General features: G+C 42.0%; 1 protein-coding gene and 1 pseudogene across 1 annotated transcript in view; one reads left to right on the plus strand and one right to left on the minus strand.

The window, feature by feature from the left end:
• Nucleotides 1-17,293, plus strand: part of LOC115111418 (integrin alpha-4-like) — a 32,334-nt gene extending 15,041 nt beyond the window's left edge. Inside the window, exons 16-28 of the mRNA XM_065013737.1 lie at nt 4,577-4,726; nt 6,460-6,536; nt 7,664-7,814; nt 8,014-8,112; nt 8,366-8,442; nt 9,943-10,032; nt 10,485-10,572; nt 10,690-10,797; nt 10,984-11,109; nt 11,332-11,457; nt 11,639-11,737; nt 12,035-12,154; nt 12,349-17,293. Of these exons, the coding sequence (XP_064869809.1) occupies nt 4,577-4,726; nt 6,460-6,536; nt 7,664-7,814; nt 8,014-8,112; nt 8,366-8,442; nt 9,943-10,032; nt 10,485-10,572; nt 10,690-10,797; nt 10,984-11,109; nt 11,332-11,457; nt 11,639-11,737; nt 12,035-12,154; nt 12,349-12,450 (1,413 nt within the window). The 3' untranslated portion in view covers nt 12,451-17,293. The remainder of the gene's footprint in view (nt 1-4,576; nt 4,727-6,459; nt 6,537-7,663; nt 7,815-8,013; nt 8,113-8,365; nt 8,443-9,942; nt 10,033-10,484; nt 10,573-10,689; nt 10,798-10,983; nt 11,110-11,331; nt 11,458-11,638; nt 11,738-12,034; nt 12,155-12,348) is intronic.
• A 343-nt stretch (nt 17,294-17,636) lies between these two features.
• The window catches only part of LOC115116434 (ceramide kinase-like protein), a 63,012-nt pseudogene continuing 56,069 nt past the window's right edge, over nt 17,637-24,579 (minus strand).

The following is a 24,579-nucleotide window of genomic DNA, read 5'->3' on the forward strand; positions in this document are numbered from 1 at the left end:
AAATATATTTTTGTTTTTTTACTGCTTTTCTGCTACATATACATACATATATACATTTTAAATACACATTTTACATATACATTTTAAATACACATTTTACATACTTTTATATAAAGCAGTCAAATAACAATAAAATAATAATACATTACCAAACATAAGCTCTATAAGTCCAACCCTCACCCACCTATCCCCACCCTTGTTTGGTTTCCATGTGCCATATATATTTAAATTGTGCTGTGATGTTTTACATAATTGTTTTACCTTTCTAATCGTATAGTATCCACAGATTATGAGCTAAAGATGAAAACCTTTCCTACTAGTATTATTATATTATTCAGTAACTGACTATGGCTTTCCAAATCGCCCAACAATGCTATTTGTAAGGTTAATTTTAAGAGCATGTTGTGATTTTTTAACCATTCCTGAACCTGTGACCAGAAACAAGCTACATAGGGGAAATACCAGAATAAATGATCTATTGATTCTGTCTCTTCGCAGCAAAATCTACAGAGCTGATATTGCTGTATGCCCCATATATATAGCATTCTGTTGGTGGCAAGAATTGTATATAATAATTTTAATTGGAAAACTCTAAGTGTTGAATGAAGTGTAGTTTTTTGTACCAGTTCATAAACCATGTGTCGTGGAATTGGTACATTAAACATCTCTTCCCATTTATTTTGCAACCTGTATGGCGCAGCTGTCAATATTTTTGTCCTCAAATGAAACTGGTATATTTGTCTATTTATGCTAGTTCCTTTCAGCCAATTTGTGTCTTTAATATATGGCAGGCAAACAAGTTCCCTACTTCTCCCTTTTCCCTTTACCTCCTCCATTTTTGTGGTAATGCTTCAATCAGTTGGTTGTAAATTTGGATTGAGCAGATATTCACATATATATTCGATAGCTGCATATGTGACAACTCCTCCGTTTCAATTCATAATATCATTAATAAATATAATTTAAAAAATTGCAATATTTTTCCATAAAGAATGTTTTATTTATTGATCAGTATATTTGAGTTTAACTATAACGTTTGTTGTAATATTTCATCTATCTTTTCTGAAGGATATATCTGAAATTGTAACCAACTTTGTATGGCTTGTTTAAGAAAGGGCGATACTTTAAACAAAATTTAATTTTCAATTTGTCGGAAATGAGAAGTTGTAATCTGTATAAAGGTAAAAAGGCCATTTTTGAACAAAGAATGAGCCTTTCTTAATAATCTACTGGAGAACCATTTTGGGTTTAAATATAATTTATGTATGAGTGATGCTTTTAGTGAGAGGTTTAGAGCTTTAATATTTAATCATTTTAGCCCCCCAAACTCATATTCATTATATAAATAAGCACATTTAATTTAGTCTTAACTTAGCATTCCAAGTAAAATGTCATCTTTTTTGCTCATATGATTTATAAAATGAGTCATCTGGAGTAGGCAGTGCCATTAGTAAGTAAGTAAACTGTGATAGGACCAAAGGGTTAATCAATGTGATTTTTCCAAAAATAGACAAGTATTTCCCTCTCCATGGTTGCAGAATCGTATGTATTTTTGCAAACTGTCCATTGAAATGGATTGTGGTAAGTTCATTTATATTTTTGGAGATGTGAATACCAAGTATGTCTACTTCACCATCCGCCCATTTTATTTGTAAACTACAGCGGAGTGTAAACACTGTCTTTTTTAAAGATCCAATACGTAATATGGCACAGCTGTCATAATTAGGTTTTAATCCATAGAAAAGTGATCAAGATCTTCGACTGTGCAGGGACCAGATTGTGGACTTCGACATACATCGACACTTGTTTTTATCCCCTGGGTTTCTAACCCCTTGATGATCTTTTTGGTATCGCTGTGAAACATCACTGTCCTTTGATGGTAAACGAAAATGTGTCTTGCGAAATAAAACACAAGTCAATGTTATCCTCATTAAAAATATGATCTCCAATATATCGTCCATGTAAAAAACCTGTCTGATCAGGATGAACAACCTTTTTTTATTCTATGTGCTAAGCATTTTGCTAGGACTTCTGGTCAGGACAGCATGCTACTGATAGAGATCAAAGCATTATGAGTCAGTAGAGTCGAGGGACATTGTCTGATGGTCATAGACCTGTTTTACCTTTCGGTCGATGAATCATCGGCTAGTTTGATATCAGGATGGACTATCATTTGGGTGGCAACTGCGTCAGCAACCAATGACCCATTCAGTTTATGTCTGATAAAGGGGTCTAATAAGGACAGTAGGTGACGTTGGGAAGTCCAGAACAGCGTATCACGTTACATGGGAAGGAGCATAGTGAACTGGATAAAAATATAGCGGGACTGGGAGGAAAGGAGAGGAAGGGAGGAGTGGTTAATACTCAAGTGTTTGGAAGAGCCCCTCTGGACTCTGTCTCTCTTTCTCTCCTTTCTTTCTCTTTCTGACGCTCCCCTTTGTCTCTTTGTCTCATGCTTTGCCTCTCTCTCTCCCCGTATATACAGTAAATCTCTCTCTCTCTCTCTCTCCCCCTCTCTCTCTCTCTCTCTCGCCATCTAAGCTAGCTCATGGTTTAACCCATGCACTTATTAATAGCTAAAGATGGAGTTATTGTAGACCTTAAACCAGACTCATTATCTGTCAGAGGAAATCCCAATGAAGGTGTGACTGTGTGCGTTTGTACATTTGATGTATTTTTTTAAGTGTGATTAATGGCAGTAATGAATGTTATTAACAGAGGTGACAGTACAGCAGTAAAGGGGACTGGTAGGGGAATGTGAGTGACTGATGTGACATGGGGCTAAATGTCTTTTGGTCACCCATTTCTGTATCAATCTCAACTCCCTCATACTGTATGCACTTTGAAAAAGTTTTAAATAATGTAATTCATATGTACAGTCGTGGCCAAAAGTTTGGAAAATTACACAAATATTCATTTCCACAAAGTTTGCTGCTTCAGTGTCTTTAGATATTTTTGACAGATATTACTATGGAATACTGAAGTATAATTACAAGCATTTCATAAGTGTCAATTGACAATTGTTTATTGACAATTACATGAAGTTGATGCAAAGAGTCAATATTTCCAGTGTTCACCCATCTTTTTCAAGACCTCTGCAATTACCCTGGCATGCTGTCAATTAACTTCTGGGCCACATCCTGATGATGGCAGTCTATTCTTGCATAATCAATGCTTGGAGTTTGTCCGAATTTGTGAGGTTTTGTTTGTCTACCCGCCTCTTGAGGATTGACCACAAGTTCTCAATGGGATTAAGGTCTGGGGAGCTTCCTGGCCATGGACCCAAAATATCGACGTTTTGTTCGAGCCACTAAGTTATCGCTTTTGCCTTATGGCAAGGTGCTCCATCATGCTGGAAAAGGCATTGTTTGTCACCAAACTGTTCCTGGATGGTTGGGAGAAGTTGCTCTACGGGGATGTGTTGGTACCATTCTTTATTCATGGCTGTGTTCTTAGGCAAAATTGTGAGTGAGCCCACTCCCTTGGCTGAGAAGCAACCCCATACATGAATGGTCTCAGGATGCTTTACTTTTGGCATGACACAGGACTGATGGTAGCTCTCACCTTGTCTTCTCCGGACAAGCTTTTTTCCGGATGCCCCAAACAATCAGAAAGGGGATTCATCAGAGAAAATGACTTTACCCCAGTCCTCAGCAGTCCAATCCCTTTACTTTTTGCAGAATATGAGTCTGTCCCTGATGTTTTTCCTGGAGAGAAATGGCTTCTTTGCTGTCCTTTTTGACACCAGGCCATCCTCCAAAAGTCTTTGCCTCACTGTGCGTGCAGATGGACTCACACCTGCCTGCTGCCATTCTAGAGCAAGCTCTGTACTGGTGGTGCCCCGATCCCGCAGCTGAATCAACTTTAGGAGACGGTCCTGGCGCTTGCTGGACTTTCTTGGGCACCCTGAAGCCTTCTTCACAACAATTGAACTGCTCTCCTTGATCCAATAAATGGTTGATTTAGGTGCAATCTTACTGGCAGCAATATCCTTGCTTGTGAAGCCCTTTTTGTGCAAAGCAATGATGACGGCATGTGTTTCCTTGCAGGTAATGAAGCGCTGGTTTATAGCTGCTATGTGTGCTCACTGAAAAAATAAGAGAGGGTGGAACATAGGAATTATTCAAGCGTCTCGCTCTATAGATACCATTCTTTATTTTACAAAGTTATGTATTCAATCTTTCAGTCATAGAAACGTATAGCAGTCCTTTTTTGGTATCATAGCATTACAACTTAGTCAACAATTTAGCAAAAGATAAAATAGATATCTTTGTCTTCAAAAAAATAGCTATGTCAGAATTAGGAGATTACTGTAGTGCCCTATCCCTCCTTAAGCTGAAGGCAGGTGTTTGAGCTGGAGGAGAGGCTCTTCGGGACATCTGCAGTGGCCACAAGCCAACTCTTTTAGTGGGACAGACAGCACAGGACACTGTAACATTGTGCTAGAGCCCAGGCAGACCCCCACAACAACCTACCCCAGAACATCCATTAGCGAGGTCAAGCAAGAAGCTCCCCACTTCTCAAGGTTGTATGTAAATTGATCCTTTAATTTTCTCTTTCTCTTTACCGCTTGTAGAAAGATGTCCGAGATATCTTCACACCCATCCATTTTGAGGTTTCGTACACTCTCAGAGAGCACACTGTCCATAACGGAGGATCCACTTTCCCTGCTCTGAAACCCATACTGCAGCAGAGAGGGGGGCACGGTAACCTGGTGGCCAATAAGGTGAGTCTCGTAGGGCCAGTTTCCCAGACACAGATTAAGGCCTAGATTCAATCAGATCGAACGTTAACCGGCGATAGCGGACACCCGCATAGCTGATGTTTTAGCGGTGTCTCAGGTGAAACTGAGTTGGAGCTGTCAAATCGGTGAGCAGATGCAGATCATTGTAACAAAGCCACACCCATCCCACTCGCATTAGAAGTTCAGAATGAGAAAGTGTAGGCTATACAGAAATAATGACACTCAAATTGAAAATCATTAAAGAAAATAAATATTGAGGATTTATATCAGTCTTATCGAGGTGTAGATTACGACTCACATTCCAGTGTTCCAATTTGTAAACAAGGCTGCATAAGATTTCTCTTAATTCAAATCCATGCAGCCAATGTAAAAACTATCATTTTGATGTCATGGATAGTCAGTCCTGGTATCCATAGCTCTGTCTATGAATTTGAGAGTGGTTACATTTCTCCGTCTCTCAGAGTTTCAACAAAACCGAGGCGGGGTGGCCGTCTTGTTATTGTTTCAATGAAAGCATTCTAGCTTTAAGAATCATGATCAATGGAGAATTTACATTGAAAGTGTTCTTTAGCCCAGGTACTAGGCTGTGTCTGGGAAACTAGCTCTACAGTTCTCCACTCATATTGATGCATGGTATGGTAGAGGATTCCAGAGGTGGGACCAAGGCATTGTTTTACAAGTCACAAGTAAGACTCAAGTCTTAGCACTCAAGTCTCAAGTCAAGACAGGCAAGTTTCAAGTCCTAAACTTTGAGTTTCGAGTTCTAAACAAGTCTTTATGTGCTCTTCACCAAATGTAATACAATTTCATATTTCTAACAATAGTAATAGTTAGTATATTACATTTACGCAAATCATGAATGCCAAATAAACTTTATATTTCCAAGGAAATACGTGGGTAGCCATGAGAAAGACTCCCCCCCCAATAGCGATCGGCTATTGAGGATCGATATGGGGGCGCAGTCGGTGATGTAGGCTTGTACACAATCGCCCAACCTTAACACACACACCCACCCACCTCCACACACTCTCTCTGTGTGGTTACAGTAGGCTAATGTATTTCAATGGTTTTCAGAACACCAGTAACATCAGTCAGGATTTAGGCTACCAACTGCCTGTTGTAGCTCAGTCTTGGGTGCAATGATCACGTTCCCGCACTGACTGACTATGTGGAGGCTCATTGATTTAACGTTACGTTAGCCTACATGCTACACTAGTAAAGTTATAAATTATATAGCTGTTGGCTATATTAGCCTCGACTTACGGTTCTTTGTGCATCTTCAAATGTCGAACAAAGTTGGAAGTTGTTGCGCCTCTGTCTGTCATTTTCTTCCCGCATGTTTTGCAAGTTGCAATCCGTTTGGCTCCATCTGAATTCAACTTTTTCTCAGCTGGTACAATTTGATTGGCTGCTGTCCGATTCAAACTGTAATCCGTTAAATGAAGAGTTGATGCGCTACACACTTTTTTTTAATAGCATCATTTTTTAGATTTGGGTTGGGGAGGGTTATCAAGTCAGGTTGAGTCAAAAGGCTCAAGTTCAAGTTGTCACAAGTCATTGGTGTTAAAGTCAAAGTCGAGTTGCAAGTCATCATATTTGTGACTGGGGTCTGACTCCTCCAAGTCATGTGACTCGAGTCCACACCTCTGGAGGATTCATAACTGTACGGATGGCCCCATCATCTTACACTTTATTTGCACCTTTCCTATCCATAGACAGAGTTTGCTCGGTACTGTTCATTGGCCAACTGCTCAACCAATCTGCAGGTCTCTGCTCAACTGGTGTTACCACAGTAAGTACAGTAGCATTTCATCATGTTCAATTACAATATGTTTTCTTTTTCCCACAACCTTTTGTCTTGAAGCTTTGACTTTCTATTTCTCATCTCTGCTGTCGACAAGGCTGAGCTCTTGAAAGGTTCATTTTACAAATGAAATATACAGCATTTAAAACAAACAGTATTTCTGGAGGGAAAACAACCTTCATGGGACCAAGATCAAGTGTTGTCAGTAGAGCCTCCATTACACCAATATGGTCACACTTAAATGCTTAACCGCCAGGCTAATACATGATCTGATTATTCATGAGGCATGTGTGTGTGTGTTGGTGTGTTGGTGTGTGTGTGGGTGTGTGGTTGTGTGCAGGCTTCTGAGGCCCTCAGTGCTGGTGGTGTCAAGGAAACCACCCCCTATACTGTAGGTCCTGGTCAAAAGTAATGCACTATGTAGGGTATATTGTGCAATTTGGGATGCAGCCCTAGTCTCAGTGCCAACTCAGTTCAGTTCCTCTCCCTAAGGTGTAATTACTAATTCCCTAAAAGCCAGGAAACCAGCACGTCCCAGATAGCACCCTATTCCCTACAGTATGTAGTGCACTACTTTTGACCAGGACCCATAGAGCCATTTGGGACATGTTTTTTTTCTTCTGTTGTTACTATTTCTGTCACTGTTTAGTCTGTTGGTCTCCTCTGAAACCATGAAGCTGGCACTGTAAAAAAAGTTATTTGACTCAAGTCTAATGAAGTATGAAATTATATGTTTTGTTGTATGACTAAAGTCAATTGAATTAAGGCAATAATTGCCTACACGAGAGGGTATAATTTATTGTGGTTTTAGCACAGATGTCTGCTAGTCACAGGTATAAGGAAAGAGACTTTCAGTTTTATACTTATGCAATAAGGCCCGAGGAGGTGTGGTATATGACCAATATACCACGGCTAGGGGCTGTTCATATGCACAATGCAATGCACAGTGCCTGGAAACAGCCATTAGCCGTGGTATATTGGCTATATACCACAATCCTCCAAGGTGCCTTATTGCTATTATAAACTGGTTACCAATGTAATATACCACGGCGTTCAGCCAATCAGCATTCAGGGCTCAAACCACCCAGTTTATAATAAGACTGTTATTATTGCAGGAGACACAACAACATGCCATACTTTGCACTTGGCAATGGGAAGACCATCATGTTGAACACAACCCTGGTGAACACGGGAGATGATGCATTCCTCCCCAGACTCCAGCTCCGATTCCCCAGTAACCTGCACTACATCAAAGTGCTTGACGCAGTAAGTGTTTGACTGATGTATGTATTGATTACCCAAAGTTTTTCAAATTCTCACATGATCACCAATGAAATTTAGATGTTGTTGCATGGACAGTTCAAGAAACACACACAACTCTGTGAGAAAGCAGAAGAATCTGTGCCCTCTTGGATTGCAATAAGTAACTCACACAATCCCATCATCTATCTGTTATTGTTTTCAGGAGGAGAAGTTTGTGAGCTGTGACATTTCAGAGGAGAACAAGACAATAGTAGGAGTGGATTGCAGTGTGGGAAACCTATACCTCAGCTCTGGGGCCAAGGTTGGCTTCATACTCAACCTGACTCCAACATTTCTCCAACCTTACTCTAACCTTACACCAAAGTTACTTCATTAAACTGGATCTGAGTGTTCTCACTGCTTGTTGGAAACACCATCAGCTGAAGACTAATTTGAACTAATTACTCAGACCAATTTATTTAGTTAGGTGTCAATGTTCCTGCTGTGTCTTATTTTCCACAACTAATGCTGTTGTCTTGCTTGGTAACTAATGAGACTTTCCATATTTTCTGCAGGTCAATATCAGTTTTCTGTTGGATGTGAACCAGAGTAGTAGTGTTGGTGACGTTAGCATCTCCATCAACGCTAGTGGGTAAGTACAGGCCCAACTTTGTTGAATGACAGTGTTATCGAGTGCAATGTTTCAACCCAAAGGTCTTTGTCAGTATCTTTCTTTCATGATTTTTGTAAGTAACTGGATGTGCTTACACTACTTCTGACCTAAGATCCGATCCCCTAACCCCCGAACACATTTTCTCTCCGAAATACATGAAATAATCTAATCACAGGAGGCCGGTGACACCCATATTAGAGAGGACAGGCTCATAGAAATGGCTGGAACTGAATTAAATAGAATGGTATCGAACTCATCAAATGCGTGGTTTCCATGTGTTTGATACCATTCCATTTACTCCATTCAAGCCATTATAATGAGCTGCCCTCCCCTCAGCAGCCTCCTGTTAATCGAATGACATGTTTTTGAAACTGACGTCTTGCTACAACGTCGGTGACGTCTTGCTGCTGACCAGCCTTATTAAACCGAACAGGCAAACGGAGAATCGTAAAACAGCCCAGTGAGACATGATGTAGTCTATGTGTTTGTTCGGTTGTTAGGGGAACAGGAAACACAAAGGTAGTCTATGTGTTTGTTCGGTTGTTAGGGGAACAGGAAACACAAAGTCTCAGTTAGCTGAATCATTCAAATCAGAGGGTGCTGCAGGTTCCCTCTTTTGGGTTCTGTCCCATAGTTGTTTGATTGTGTGGTTAAGAAATTCTCCTTGCGGTCTGTGTTTTGTTTTTTTGGGTAAATAATGGCTTTGGAATGTTTGGCCATTCCAGAACACTCTAGAACATTCCATGCTTGAACTTAACTGGAGTTTTGTTCAAAGCCTATAAATGTGACGTTTCTAAGACCTGTCTTCCTTCATACATTGGGGTGACAGGTATCCTAGTGGTTAGAGCATTGGGCCAGTAACCGAAAGATCGCTGGATCCAATTCCCGAGCTGACAAAGTAAAAATCTGTCATTCTGCCCCTGAACAACTGCGTTAGAGCTGTCAAATCCACAAGCAGCTCCCAGCATTATACCTAAAGCAGACATTGCCCTTGGCTGCACGGAGTTGCATTAAGAGAAATGCCATGCAGCCTTGTTTAGAAGTTGGAACACTGGAATATGAGATATAATATACATCTCAATTAGGCTCGTCATTAATGCTATATAGCCTACACTTTCTCGTTCTGAACGCCAGTAGGGCGGGTGTGACTTCATGACAATGATCAATTAGGCTCGTTGGAGCTATCACCAATTTGATAGCTCCAACGCAGTTCCACCTCCGACATCGCCAAAACATCATCTATGGGGGTGATGGCGATCGCCGGTTAACGCTTGATCTGATTGAATCTAGGTGTCATGTAATGCTCCTCACTGTGAGCAATACTAGGAATTTGAAGTTCTGCAAAGTCTTATGTTTTAGAAATTCTTTGGTTTTGAGTCCTTTAACAGTATAATGGCATGAGCTATGTTATTAGGCCTGCATCACTATAAAATGTCATCAAAATAGATTTTTTTTTATCTTACATTGTGTATTTTCCAGTGACAATTATGAAAACGAGGATCTTCTGCATGACAACTCTGCCACTCTGATGTTACCACTGAGATATGGAGTAGATGTCAACATTCATGGGTAAGACACCGATTTACAGCAGTGGTAGGCAAAGCGGATGGTCTGGGGCCGGAACATAATTATAATCATTTGTACACACCAAACTGACCACAACTAAGCCAAAAAAAGAGATTGAATTTGAAAATAACATAATTAATAAAATTACTTCATTACATTGACACACGATCAAATATCTATTTTTTTTGTGGGAATACTTAGGAACAGATTTCCTAAATTAAACTTTTTTTTGCTGAATTCCTGGTGATTTTGCAGTGTTTTTGACCAAAAACAACTTTTGCAAAAAAATGTGGGGTACCAAAACAAACACTTGAGGGCCGGTTTTGGCTCGCTGGCCGCCTTTTGTCGACCCCTGATTTTACAGTAACAAAGACAGTTCTTTGCTCAGCATTGGCAGTATATATTTAAATACATCTTATTGCACTTCATAAGATAATCACTGCTCTCCCTTGCAGGTTTATGACTCCAACATCCTTTGTATTTGGTGACCAGGCACCTATTCCAGTTGATTGCTACACAGAGACATTCAACTACACTTACAAGGTATGCACAGTATAGAACACACTTATGAGAGACTGATAGACTCACTAGAGCTTAGTTGGAGCTTTCAAATGAATTAATGTGTTTATACTGACCTGTGTACTTTCCTCCACTTGATAGGTTGTCAATATTGGTCCAAGCAAATCTCTCAACACGATAGTGGAGATTGATATTCCCAAGATCCTGTCACCATATCCATACAGATTACTCCACGTCACAGACTTCCATGTAAGTTTGGGAATATTCATAACTTGTCATTTGTCTATTTTTAAACGTTCATCTAGATTATTGTTATATTATTATATTTTTCTGTTATTAAACTTTTCTATTATTCTACTTAATATGTGCATGTTTGCATTGTGATATAGGCATACATGAATGAATGTTTAACTTGTTTTCTTTTCCATCTGCCAGACGTCTCTTGGAGAATGCTCCATTCGAAACGACTCCATTGCGGTGGAGGATGACTGTGAGGTGCCACAGTCCTCTTTCATCAAAGAACTGGTCTTCTTCTTCTCCAAAACCAGCAAACGCAAAATGGTAAATATCACCCCCTACCTCCTCCTCCCTTCTGATATATAGTTATCTATACCACTCATTTTGTTGTGCCCTTTGTCCTTATTTCAGCATTAACATGTTATTGCTGATTGTTGTATGTTTGCATATTTCCTGCCGTTTTTTATTGTCAGAGCTTTTGGATGTGTTAGATTTCCAATGTATCCATTACACATGGCAAATAAAATATAACCTTTCTCTCCATAGTTCTGTGCCTATGGTGATGACCTGTGCCTGACTCTGGAGTGTAGACTAGGAGATATGGACATTGGGAAAGAAGCCACCATTCACATGGAAGTGAAGCTGAATCCTACCGTTCTACAGCTCTCACCTGTAAACACTTCACTTTATGTTACACGTGCCCTTGCACATCTCATTACATGGCCAAAGTCTCAGTCTCATAAATGTACCGGTGTGTGTATAGTGTGTGTACGGGATGGTCTGTGCCCCTCCCCCTTTCTAGTCATTCTATTTCTATTGTCTACTCAAATTGATTTCCTTCCTCTCTTCTTAGGGACGTCATGGAGTGATGCTGATGGAGAGTACTGGCATCATCACATCACCAAGGGAGGACCCTCAAACCATCATCCTACAGAAGATCCCTATCGCTCAGGTAAAAAGTTAATCTCATACAGCAGTCTAATGGAGAATACACTTATTATGACTTACATACTATGTCCCTTTTCCACAATTGAGGTCACTCAAGTCCATGTCCTGGTAGAGTGAGGAGGTGTCAGGATAGCTCTGTAACCTCGAGTACCTCTGTTGAGTTTCAAACTGTATAAACACTGGTATCCATAGGACAGCGCCGGTAATGACAGCCCTATGTAAAAAACCTGGTATGCTGTTGCACGTCATATAAATATTATACGAGTTCTGTAATAGTGTTGTGTTTCATTCCTTGTCTCAGGTTGTGTTGGAGGCCCACTTCAGCCAGAAGCCTCAGGCAGCAGTGGAGGTGTTTATCATTGTAGTGAGTCTACTGGTGGGACTCCTGATCCTGGCCCTGCTCATCTTCGCCCTCTGGAAGGTCAGTACTACTCCCTTATATCACACACAAGACAGGATGCAAACACACTACAAAATGCAAACCAGTCACAGTCTTCTTCTCCTGCTTCCTTTTCTTAAAATGCATAATTTGAAGTACTAGATTTATAGATGGTGGCTGTATATCAATGTATATACTGTAATCTGAACCTGAACCCTGTTCTTTTTCCTTCTCAGGCTGGTTTCTTTAAAAGGCAGTTTAAGAAGGAGGATGAGATCAGGAGGGATAGCTGGGACTATGTACCAAAACATTTGACTAAGACTGAGAGTAGATCCTAAGATTGAGATCAAGACAGAGTGACTGTGTCCTAATACAGAATGGTTCTATACTACAACATGGACTAAGAGGCACATTTTGACTGAGATCATCCAAACCCAAGGGAAAGAACTGCTGGACCATTCAAATTGTGATGGCTCAGAATGACAAGGAAAGAAAAAATGTCATTTCCCTAAAACATGCAAGAGGAAAAGGCTGACGAAGTGTAAGTTTAAAATGTGTTGTCAGCGGGACAACTATATTACACTTTACCTCTGGGTCTGGTGCAGTGAGACTATAACACATTGGAGTGTTTACATTGAATGTATGTTAGAACATGTAATGTACATTAGAACATGGACTATGTACATTAGAACATGGACTATGTACATTAGAACATGTCAACATGTCATGTACATTAGAACATGGACTATGTACATTAGAACATGTCATGTACATTAGAACATGTCATGTACATTAGAACATGGACTATGTACATTAGAACATGTCATGTACATTAGAACATGGACAATGTACATTAGAACATGTAATGTACATTAGAACATGGACTAGGTACATTAGAACATGTCTTGTACATTAGAACATGGACTATGTACATTAGAACATGTCATGTACATTAGAACATGGACTATGTACATTAGAACATGGATTATGTACATTAGCACATGGGCTACATGATCTCATTGAAATAGGCTTATCATTCCTATTTTGATTTCCTACCAAGATCTCAGGAAGTGAAAACAGAACTTGATAAATAAGCACAAACCGAAACAAGAAGGCACTATCTGTACCTGTCCATTAATTGAGGACTGCTCATTTTCCATTGCAAAACATTTTGCCACAGTCTGCCCTAATGAACATGGCCCAAGTCTCACAGACCTGACTACTTGGATTGGGTCGAGGTACGAAACATTTATGAATGCACTGCTGAAGCTTTTCTTTATGCATAGGAACGTCATCTGTATACACTCAATGGCCAGTTTATTAGGTACAACACCTTGTTCACGAAAATGGTTCACTCCTACAGACAGTGAGTCACGTGGCTTGCTATATACAGTGGGGCAAAAAAGTATTTAGTCAGCCACCAATTGTGCATGTTCTCCCACTTAAAAAGATGAGAGAGGCCTGTAATTTTCATCATAGGTACACTTCAACTATGACAGTCAAAATTAGAAAATAAATCCAGAAGATCACATTGTAGGATTTTTTATGAATTTATTTCCAAATTAAGGTGGAAAATAAGTATTTGGTCACCTACAAACAAGCAAGATTTCTGTCTCTCACAGACCTGTAACTTCTTCTTTAAGAGGCTCTTCTGTCCTCCATTCGTTACCTGTATTAATGGCACCTGTTTGAACTTGTTATCAGTATAAAAGACACCTGTCCACAACCTCAAACAGTCACACTCCAAACTCCACTATGGCCAAGACCAAAGAGCTGTCAAAGGACACCAGAAACAAAAATGTAGACCTGCACCAGGCTGGGAAGACTGAACCTGCAATAGGTAAGCAGCTTGGTTTGAAGAAATCAACTGTGGGAGCAATTATTAGGAAATGGAAGACATACAAGACCACTGATAATCTCCCTCGATCTGGGGCTCCACGCAAGATCTCACCCCGTGGGGTCAAAATGATCACAAGAACGGTGAGCAAAAATCCCAGAACCATACGTGGGGACCTAGTGAATGACCTGCAGAGAGCTGGGACCAAAGTAACAAAGCCTACCATCAGTAACACACTACGCCGCCAGGGACTCAAATTCTGCAGTGCCAGACGTGTCCCCCTGCTTAAGCCAGTACATGTCCATGCCCGTCTGAAGTTTGCTAGAGAGCATTTGGATGATCCAGAAGAAGATTGGGAGAATGTCATATGGTCAGATGAAACCAAAATATAACTTTTTGGTAAAAACTCAACTCGTCGTGTTTGGAGGACAAAGAATGCTGAGTTGCATACAAAGAACACCATACCTACTGTGAAGCATGGGGGTGGAAACATCATGCTTTGGGGCTGTTTTTCTGCAAAGGGACCAGGACGACTGATCCGTGTAAAGGAAAGAATGAATGGGGCCATGTATCGTGAGATTTTGAGTGAACCTCCTTCCATCAGCAAGGGCATTGAAGATGAAACGTGGCTGGGTCTTTCAACATGACAATGATCCCAAACACACCGCCCGGGCAACGAAGGAGTGGCTTCGTAAGAAGCATTTCAAGGTCCTGGAGTGGCCTAGCCAGTCTCCAGATCTCAACCCCATAGAAAATCTTTGGAGGGAGTTGAAAATCCGTGTTGCCCAGCAACAGCCCCAAAACATCACTGCTCTAGAGGAGATCTGCATGGAGGAATGGGCCAAAATACCAGCAACAGTGTGTGAAAACCTTGTGAAGACTTACAGAAAACGTTTGACCTCTGTCATGGCCAACAAAGGGTATATAACAAAGTATTGAGATAAACTTTTGTTATTGACCAAATACTTATTTTCCACCATAATTTTTAAATAAATTCATTAAAAATCCTACAATGTGATTTGCTGGATTTTATCTTTCTCATTTTGTCTGTCATAGTTGAAGTGTACCTATGATGAAAGTTACAGGCCTCTCTCATCTTTTTAAGTGGGAGAACTTGCACAATTGGTGGCTGACTAAATACTTTTTTGCCCCACTGTAAAGTAGGCAGACCGGCATCAAGGCATTCAGTAACTCTTCGATTGAACATTAGAATGCGCAAAATGAGTGACCTAAGCGACTTTGAGCATGGCATGATCGTCGGTGCCAGGCGCAACAGTTGCAGTGTCTCAGAAACGGCCGGCATCCTGGGCTTTTCACGCACAACAGTGTCTAGGATTTAACGAGAATGGTGAGACAAACAAAAAACCTCCAGTCAGCAGCAGTCCTGTGGACAAAACAGCTCGTTGATGAGAGGTCGAAGGAGAATAGCAAGAATCGTGCAAGCTAAGAGGTGGGCCACAAACAAGCAAATAATGACGAAGTACAACAGCATCTCAGAACATTGTCACGGATGGGCTATTGCAGCAGACCACCATACCGGGTTCCACTCCTATCAGCTAAAAACAAGAACAAGTGGCTCCAGTGGGTACGCGATCACCAACACTGGACAACTGATGAGTGGAAAAACATTGCCTGGTCCGACGAATCCCGGTTCCTGTTACATCATGCTGATGGCAGAGTCAGGATTTGGCATAAGCAGCATGAATCCATTGCCTCCTCCTGCCTTGTGTCAACGGTACAGGCTGGTGGCGGTGGTGTAATGGTGATGGAAATGTTTTCCTGGCACACTTTAGGTTCCTTGATACCAATTGAGCAACGTTTCCATGCCCCAAAGAATTCAGGTGTGTCTGGAGGCAAAGTGAGGTCCGACCCGGTACTAGATGGGTGTAACTAATAAACTGGCCGTTGAGTGTATATCGATATATACACATCTATATGTCAAATCTATATCATCAATAGATGTGTATATATGTAGAAGTGGATGGGACAGACGTTTAAGCTTATTTATGTAGTATAGAACTGAAGACAACAGAAGGATGAGGAGGACAGTGTAGTGTCATCTGTGAAAAAAAGGGGCTGTTGTTGGGTGTCACTCAACTCACTGAATGACACATAAATGACACACTCCTCAAGGGGACAGTACCCTGTGTGTGTGTGTGTGTGTGTGTGTGTGTGTGTGTGTGTGTGTGTGTGTGTGTGTGTGTGTGTGTGTGTGTGTGTGTGTGTGTGTGTGTGTGTGTGTGTGTGTGTGTGTGACTCTCTAGAGCAGGTGTATTCAACTCTTACCCTACGAGGTCCAGAGCCTGCTGGTTATCTGTTCTACCTGATAATGAATTGCACCCACCTGATGTCCCAGGTCTAAATCAGCACCTGATTAGAGGGGAACAACAAAGTGTGTGTGAGCAACTCATACCAGTCAGGTCGTTCAAGATTGACGTCGAAATTGGACATTTATCTATGTCCAGAGGATGTCAAGAAATGCCTTTTTATAATTGTTTTACCCTATCCCAAACATTAACCCTTACCTAACCATTTGGAAGGAGTGCCTAAACTTAATCTTAACCATTTCCTTAACCATTCGGACCATAACTTCGAAATTTGACGTTTGGAGACATGGAACGATACAGAGCAGCTGGAGCAACAAAACACTTTTAAATGCGAGGTTTGGAGCAACTTTGAAATGTGATTTTTGGAGCGACTTTGAAATGTGAATTTTGGAGCGACTTTGAAATGTGATGTTGGAGTAACTTTGATATTGGATGTTATGAGCAACTTCTAAATTTGATGTTATGAGCAACTTCTAAATTTGACATTTGCAGAACAGATGAACATCTGATTCTGCAGTGAGACTGTGAGAGCTCGTTGCTCGTACACCATGCCAGCAGAAGTTTTCAATGCAGTCAGAACAAAAAAAATGTAAAAGCTGGTTCTTCAGTGACTCGGAAATGTTCCTCAAGGCATAGGAGACATGCCAGGTCTTAAATGAAACACACAGAACACTGGCCTTCCCATTTTTACATTTTCATCCCTTTGGATTCTCTGTTGGAATCTTTGGAATCAGTGGATTGTGTTCTTACTGTAGCTGTAAGGGATTGGAACATTCAGGTTTAGGAGATGTGGTGTGCCTTGATGATGATGATGTTTTGTTGTTGAATGAGGATTAGTAACATGTTTTTACTGCTTGTATTTTAAGGTTCAGGACAGTTAATTCAGGGAGCCAACCTTTCCTGACCAAGTTGTCAGTTATGACAAAAATAAAGGGGGCACATTCCAATTTGAATTTCAATAAAATGAAATTATTATTATTTTTTTTAATAAATAAGTGTGTGGCGTGTAAAAATGAACTGTTTCTATTTAATTTGTCTGTCTGTCATTGGTTATTTGATGTCTAACATTCACAGTGTCGTACAGTAGTCATGCCTGTCGGTAACATTCAGTGGCAGTGCAACCTGAGGTTCTGCATAATAGATCAACTCTACATGGAGACCGTTTTAGGTTGTGTCTATAGACTCCTCTCTTGTAGACTGTTTTAACTGTAGGCAGTCTGTAAACTGAAGACTGTTTCTTCTAGAGTACAGTAGGAAATCCTGTGTGTTACATTCAGTGGCAGTGCAGGTTGATATGTGTAAAGACTCCTCCACCCTTTAGACAGTTTTAAATGGTATCAAATCCACTCTACAGACAGTGTTAAATGCAGCTGCACTTGATGTGTGCCTCCTCTGCCTCCTCGATGTCCACTCCAAACAGGGTCAGGAGTTGAGGATGTACCCTGCTGGTGAAACAAACAGGGTTAGGAGTTGAGGATGTACCCTGCTGGTGAAACAAACAGGGTTAGGAGTTGAGGATGTACCCTGCTGGTGAAACAAACAGGGTTAGGAGTTGAGGATGTACCCTGCTGGTGAAACAAACAGGGTTAGGAGTTGAGGATGTACCCTGCTGGTGAAACAAACAGGGTCAGGAGTTGAGGATGTACCCTGCTGATGAAACAAACAGGGTCAAGAGTTGAGGATGTACCCTGCTGATGAAACAAACAGGGTCAAGAGTTGAGGATGTACCCTCCTGATGAAACAAACAGGGTCAGGAGTTGAGGATGTACCCTGCTGATGAAATAAACAGGGTCAAGAGTTGAGGATGTACCCTCCTGATGAAACAAACAGGGTCAGGAGTTGAGGATGTACCCTGCTGATGAAATAAACAGGGTCAAGAGTTGAGGATGTACCCTGCTGATGAAACAAACAGGGTCAGGAGTTGAGGATGTACCCTGCTGATGAAACAAACAGGGTCAAGAGTTGAGGATGTACCCTGCTGATGAAACAAACAGGGTCAAGAGTTGAGGATGTACCCTGCTGGTGAAACAAACAGGGTCAGGAGTTGAGGATGTACCCTGCTGATGAAACAAACAGGGTCAAGAGTTGAGGATGTACCCTGCTGGTGAAACAAACAGGGTCAAGAGTTGAGGATGTACCCTGCTGGTGAAACAAACAGGGTCAGGAGTTGAGGATGTACCCTGCTGATGAAACAAACAGGGTCAAGAGTTGAGGATGTACCCTGCTGATGAAACAAACAGGGTCAAGAGTTGAGGATGTACCCTCCTGATGAAACAAACAGGGTCAAGAGTTGAGGATGTACCCTCCTGATGAAACAAACAGGGTTAGGAGTTGAGGATGTACCCTGCTGATGAAACAAACAGGGTCAAGAGTTGAGGATGTACCCTGCTGGTGAAACACACAGGGTCAGGAGTTGAGGATGTACCCTGCTGGTGAAACAAACAGGGTTAGGAGTTGAGGATGTACCCTGCTGGTGAAACAAACAGGGTTAGGAGTTGAGGATGTACCCTGCTGGTGAAACAAACAGGGTTAGGAGTTGAGGATGTACCCTGCTGGTGAAACAAACAGGGTCAGGAGTTGAGGATGTACCCTGCTGATGAAACAAACAGGGTCAAGAGTTGAGGATGTACCCTGCTGATGAAACAAACAGGGTCAAGAGTTGAGGATGTACCCTCCTGATGAAACAAACAGGGTCAGGAGTTGAGGATGTACCCTGCTGATGAAACAAACAGGGTCAAGAGTTGAGGATGTACCCTGCTGATGAAACAAACAGGGTCAGGAGTTGAGGATGTACCCTGCTGATGAAACAAACAGGGTCAAGAGTTGAGGATGTACCCTGCTGATGAAACAAACAGGGTCAAGAGTTGAGGATGTACCCTGCTGGTGAAACACACAGGGTCAGGAGTTGAGGATGTACCCTGCTGGTGAAACAAACAGGGTTAGGAGTTGAGGATGTACCCTGCTGGTGAAACAAACAGGGTTAGGAGTTGAGGATGTACCCTGCTGGTGAAATAAACAGGGTTAGGAGTTGAGGATGTACCCTGCTGGTGAAACAAACAGGGTCAGCAGTTGAGGATGTACCCTGCTGATGAAACAAACAGGGTCAAGAGTTGAGGATGTACCCTGCTGGTGAAACAAACAGGGTCAGGAGTTGAGGATGTACCCTGCTGGTGAAACAAACAGGGTCAAGAGTTGAGGATGTACCCTGCTGATGAAACAAACAGGGTCAAGAGTTGAGGATGTACCCTCCTGATGAAACAAACAGGGTCAGGAGTTGAGGATGTACCCTGCTGGTGAAACAAACAGGGTCAAGAGTTGGGGATCTATCCTGGTGGTGAAACAAACAGGGTCGGGAGTTGGGGATCTATCCTGGTGGTGAAACAAACAGGGTCAAGAGTTGGGGATCTATCCTGGTGGTGAAACAAACAGGGTCGGGAGTTGGGGATCTATCCTGGTGGTGAAACAAACAGGGTCAAGAGTTGGGGATCTATCCTGGTGGTGAAACAAACAGGGTCAAGAGTTGGGGATCTATCCTGGTGGTGAAACAAACAGGGTCGGGAGTTGGGGATCTATCCTGGTGGTGAAACAAACAGGGTCGGGAGTTGGGGATCTATCCTGGTGGTGAAACAAACAGGGTCGGGAGTTGAGGATCTATCCTGGTGGTGAAACAAATAAATCAGTTAAAGAGGTTTTAAATGTCCCATATCTGACATATGACCATTAGATTACAGGTAGGGCTATACATAGTGAGCAGCGTTAGGTCACTGCTTTGGTAACATGTTATTTGAGACAGGGGTCGTATCCAGGTTGAAGGTCTATCTGACAGGTGCTATGGGGCTTTAGACCAGCTGAAGGATAGAGTTGTACCTTATATATCGGCCAGTGTTCACACAGCGTCTCAGAGTAGGACTGCTGATCTAGGATCATTTTCAGGATCAGCACTTCTACTCTGAGAGGCTTTATGAATTCAACCCCTAGGGCTGGATTCCACCCGTATCACTGAAGTTCAGTACTGTAGCACAACTGAAATGTAAAGGTAATTTCTGATTGAGCCGACATATGCAGCGATTACCGTCAATACAGTCTCTGCGAACACGGGAACATTGCATTTAAATTTAAACCGGGCTACAGCTCTGAACTTCAGCAATACAGATTGAATCCAGCCACTAACATATGAGGTTTATCAGTGCAGGTGCTGATAGAGCGGGGGTGAAGCCTCACAGCTCGCACCGTGTCTGTCTCCACGAAGGAGAAACTGAACTGGGAGGAAGAGGAGCAGGACGAGGAGATTACTTTATTGTCCAGTTGTACACAAGGAGGATCCAAGACCCCTCCCTAGGACCTCCAACAAGCTTTGAGAGGGAAGTGTGGAATAGAGGAAGGAAGGGCTGAGGAAACAATACCATCGTCTCAGTCATTTCTAACTATAACCACTAGGGGGCAATGATGATGCACAGGGTGAATACATGTCCCCAACAACACAATTCCCTAAACAGCAATCACGCTGTTATATGACCCTGGTCACCAAGGTTACATCCGGTCTTGGACAAAAGTTTAAACCAGTTAAGCCAGTGGAAACATGAAAGTAGTTCATATGAATGACACAGCCTATCTTTTGTCGATGAATGATACAGAGAGTACATGGAGTACAGGTGTGTCTACATTTCCTACCACAACTCATATTGTTTGGCTTATGTATTCTGACTCCCCATCAGGTTTGTGGGATGTAAATATGTTTTTCATTAGTTGTCCTTCAGACTCAGTTTCCTAGAAATGGTTCAATAGAGGTCAGACAATAAATAGAGTCTGGTTCGTTTGTCTGAGTCATCATTTGATCATTTTCACGTCCTGCTTGTTTTCATGGAAAATGGCCCAACAACACAAACATTAGTCAGATCTGCTAGGACGGAAGGACAGACAGAAAGAAGGATGGACGGACGGACAGTATGGTTATGAAGTCCCCTCAAACTATTTGTTTACCCTGAACATTATGAAACCTGTTCTATTGAAACTCACAAAAAAATCAAATGTCTCTTCTCAGGTACAGTAGACTCCCACACAATGTGAGTGATCCCTGCCTACCCAGTCACACAGTAGCATCCCCCTGTATACAGCCAACTGTATATTTAGAATGTAGGTTAACACACAGGCTTAGATTAGATTGTGTTGGATGGAAAACAGGACAGGTGGGCTGCTGGGCTCTTAAATGGACTAATCTGTATTAGCCTGAAAAGTGTTTTAGGGAAATTTGACAGTCAGTGATTAATTTGACTTGACAGTATGCTAATTCCGCTTAAGCTCGCAGGGCGGCAAACTCCATTAGTGACAGCGGGATTTCCTCTCTCTCTCTCTCTCTCTCTCTCTCTGTGTGTGTTTGTGTGTGTGTGTTTACATGTGTATTTAATGTTTTCGTGTGTTTGTGTGTGTGTTTACATGTGTGTGTGTGTGTGTGTGTGTGTGTGTGTGTGTGTGTGTGTGTTTACATGTGTATTTAATGTTTTCGTGTGTTTATGTGTGTGTTTACATGTGTGTGTGTGTGTGTGTGTGTGTGTGTGTTTACATGTGTATTTAATGTTTTCGTGTGTTTATGTGTGTGTTTACATGTGTGTGTGTGTGTGTGTGTGTGTGTGTGTTTACATGTGTATTTAATGTTTTCGTGTGTTTGTGTGTGTGTTTACATGTGTGTGTGTGTGTGTGTGTGTGTGTGTGTGTGTGTTTTACATGTGTATTTAATGTTTTCGTGTGTTTATGTGTGTGTTTACATGTGTGTGTGTGTGTGTGTGTGTGTGTGTGTGTGTGTGTGTGTGTGTGTGTGTGTGTCTTTACATGTGTTTACTGACTGACTCACTAAATGAGGAGGGGAGTGTGTGTGTGTGTGTGTGTGTGTGTGTGTGTGTGTGTGTGTGTGTGTGTGTGTGTGTGTGTGTGTGTGTGTGTGTGTGGAAGGAAGGAAGGTCTGCCCTGGTGACCTCACCTGATTGTTTACACTGTTGTATCTCTTCAGGTGTTTGATGAACTCTGACCTGGAAGTGTTTCCTGCTGCGATCAAGGCCATGCTTCCATTATTCAATCTTACACACACACACACACAACACACACACACAGAAAGAGGGAGAGAGAGAGAGAGAAATCGGTTCATATGTACAGTATACTACATCACTGTGGCCATTTCAATCCAAGCAGGTTGATTAAGCAACACATCCTATATTTTTCGTGATTTGTCACCATGAAGAGGAATAGATAATGTCAGGAACAGAACAGACAGCAGTATACATTAGTTCCAACTTCATTAGTACTACATGATGTGTTTATTGTAAATGTGTCTACATCAACCATGCTATATTTACAAATACTCCTACTGTTCCTGTCTTGTGTAGTTAAGGTTGGTGATGCTACAATACGCAGTGTGGTTCCACTGCACTGTGTGAGGCCTGTTGCTCTACTACATGCTCTATCATTACTGTGGCCAGATTCACACTGGGTCTGTGTCCAAAATGAAACCCTATTCACCATATAAATCACTATATAGTAGTGCACTATATAGGGAATAGGATGCCATTTGGGACACAGGCTGAGCCACCTAGGAGGCCTGGTCCTGCAGTGCACACATATGCTCTTGTCTTTAAGTCCTCCCTCTCTGACACTCCCTTTAATAAGCTTTGCCATTCTCTTTAATTAAGTTCTGTCACTCCCTTAAATCAGAGTATTTATGCGCTCAGTAGTCCAGTTAGAAGCCTTTGACCTCGGTAGTCTGATCCAAACACTGATCCCAATCTCATTGGATTACCTGGAACTGGCTAGTATGTCCCATGTATGGTACCGACCCCCCACCGGGAGTGGCCTCCTCACCCTACCTGGGCGATAACTGGCCGGGCATGGAGGCTGGACTTGAGAAGGTTGAACACCAGACAAGCTGCAGCTTTCTTGATAAGTTGCAGGGTTTTGATGACATAAGCAGGGAGCCCAGCCAACAGCAAGTTGCAGTAGTCCAGACGGAAGTCGACAAGTGCCTGGATTAGGATCTGCGCCGCTTCCTGTGTGAGTTAAGGTTGTACTCTACGGATGTTGTAGAGCATGACCCTGCAGAAGCGAGTCACTGCTTTGATGTTTGCAGAGAACGACAGGGTGTTGGCCAGGGTCACGTCAAGGTGCTTTGCTCTCTGGGAGTGGGACACCGTGGAGTTGTCAACCGTGAAGGAGAGGTCTTGGAGTGAGCAGGCCTTCCCTGCATAACAAGGCACGGCATGGCAGCTCGGTAACCCCATGCCATTATCACTGGTCCAGGACGTAGTTCATGCACATTGCTCAATGCTCAGTCAACCACACGCATATATACATTACTAGGCACAGATGCAGGCTCGCATGCACTCACGCACATGCAGGCATGGATTCAGGTTTGTATGCATGTATTGTACTCACATATGCAGGAGGTGATTGTGTTAACAGAGACCCACATACCTGGTGTTAGGGGCCAGACCCCTGGGGGCCATGGAGCAGAGACAGGGGATGGCAATGATGCTGACGTTGAGGAATAGACCCTGGTTGGTCATCCACAACTCTTGCTCTTCTAGAGAAGACAGGGTTTCAGTGACGGACAGTGTCACACTATAAAAGATAAGATATAGAAAAGTTCACATTGATAAAACATCATCCATGACAAACTGACCTATGTCGTTGTCATCTTTCAAGGAATATATATATATTTTCAGATGCATCATTTTGACTTTTGTCTTTCTTTGTGAAATTCTCCCCCCACATATTTATTCGGTTGTTCTTCTACATAGAAGGTATTTTGGTTCCCTTACAACGATCTACTAAGCCTGCAGAGGCCTGTTTCAAATCAAATTCACACAGGTAATTACGATCAAACTTGGACTACAGATTTTATAATCAGACAGACTTCTGTCACTTATTTTACTAGATCCAGCATTTCAGTCTGTACTTTCTTCACAGGAAGATAGGACAATTCACAGTCTTCAGGTCTGTAATCAGATATACCAAGATAGAGAGGGAGAGAAAGATGAAGAGAGTAGACTTTAGATGGCTGGATTGGAGAAGAGGAGGGATGGTTCTCTAGAGACAGATTAATGCGTGATAAAGAGACTATTCAAAAGGAAACCCTGGCAGGCAAGTCTCTTTCCCTGGAGGCTTAGTCCAGAATTGACGGGTATTGTGTGTGTGTGTGTGTGTGTCTGTGTCTGTTTGCCTCTCTCTCTGTGTGTGTCTGTGTGTGTCTCTCTGTTTGTGTGTGTGTATGTGTGTGTGTGTGTGTGTGTCTGTGTGTGTGTGTCTGTTTGTTTGTG

Source organism: Oncorhynchus nerka, linkage group LG3 (assembly GCF_034236695.1).
Source record: "Oncorhynchus nerka isolate Pitt River linkage group LG3, Oner_Uvic_2.0, whole genome shotgun sequence".
Lineage (NCBI taxonomy): Eukaryota > Metazoa > Chordata > Actinopteri > Salmoniformes > Salmonidae > Oncorhynchus > Oncorhynchus nerka.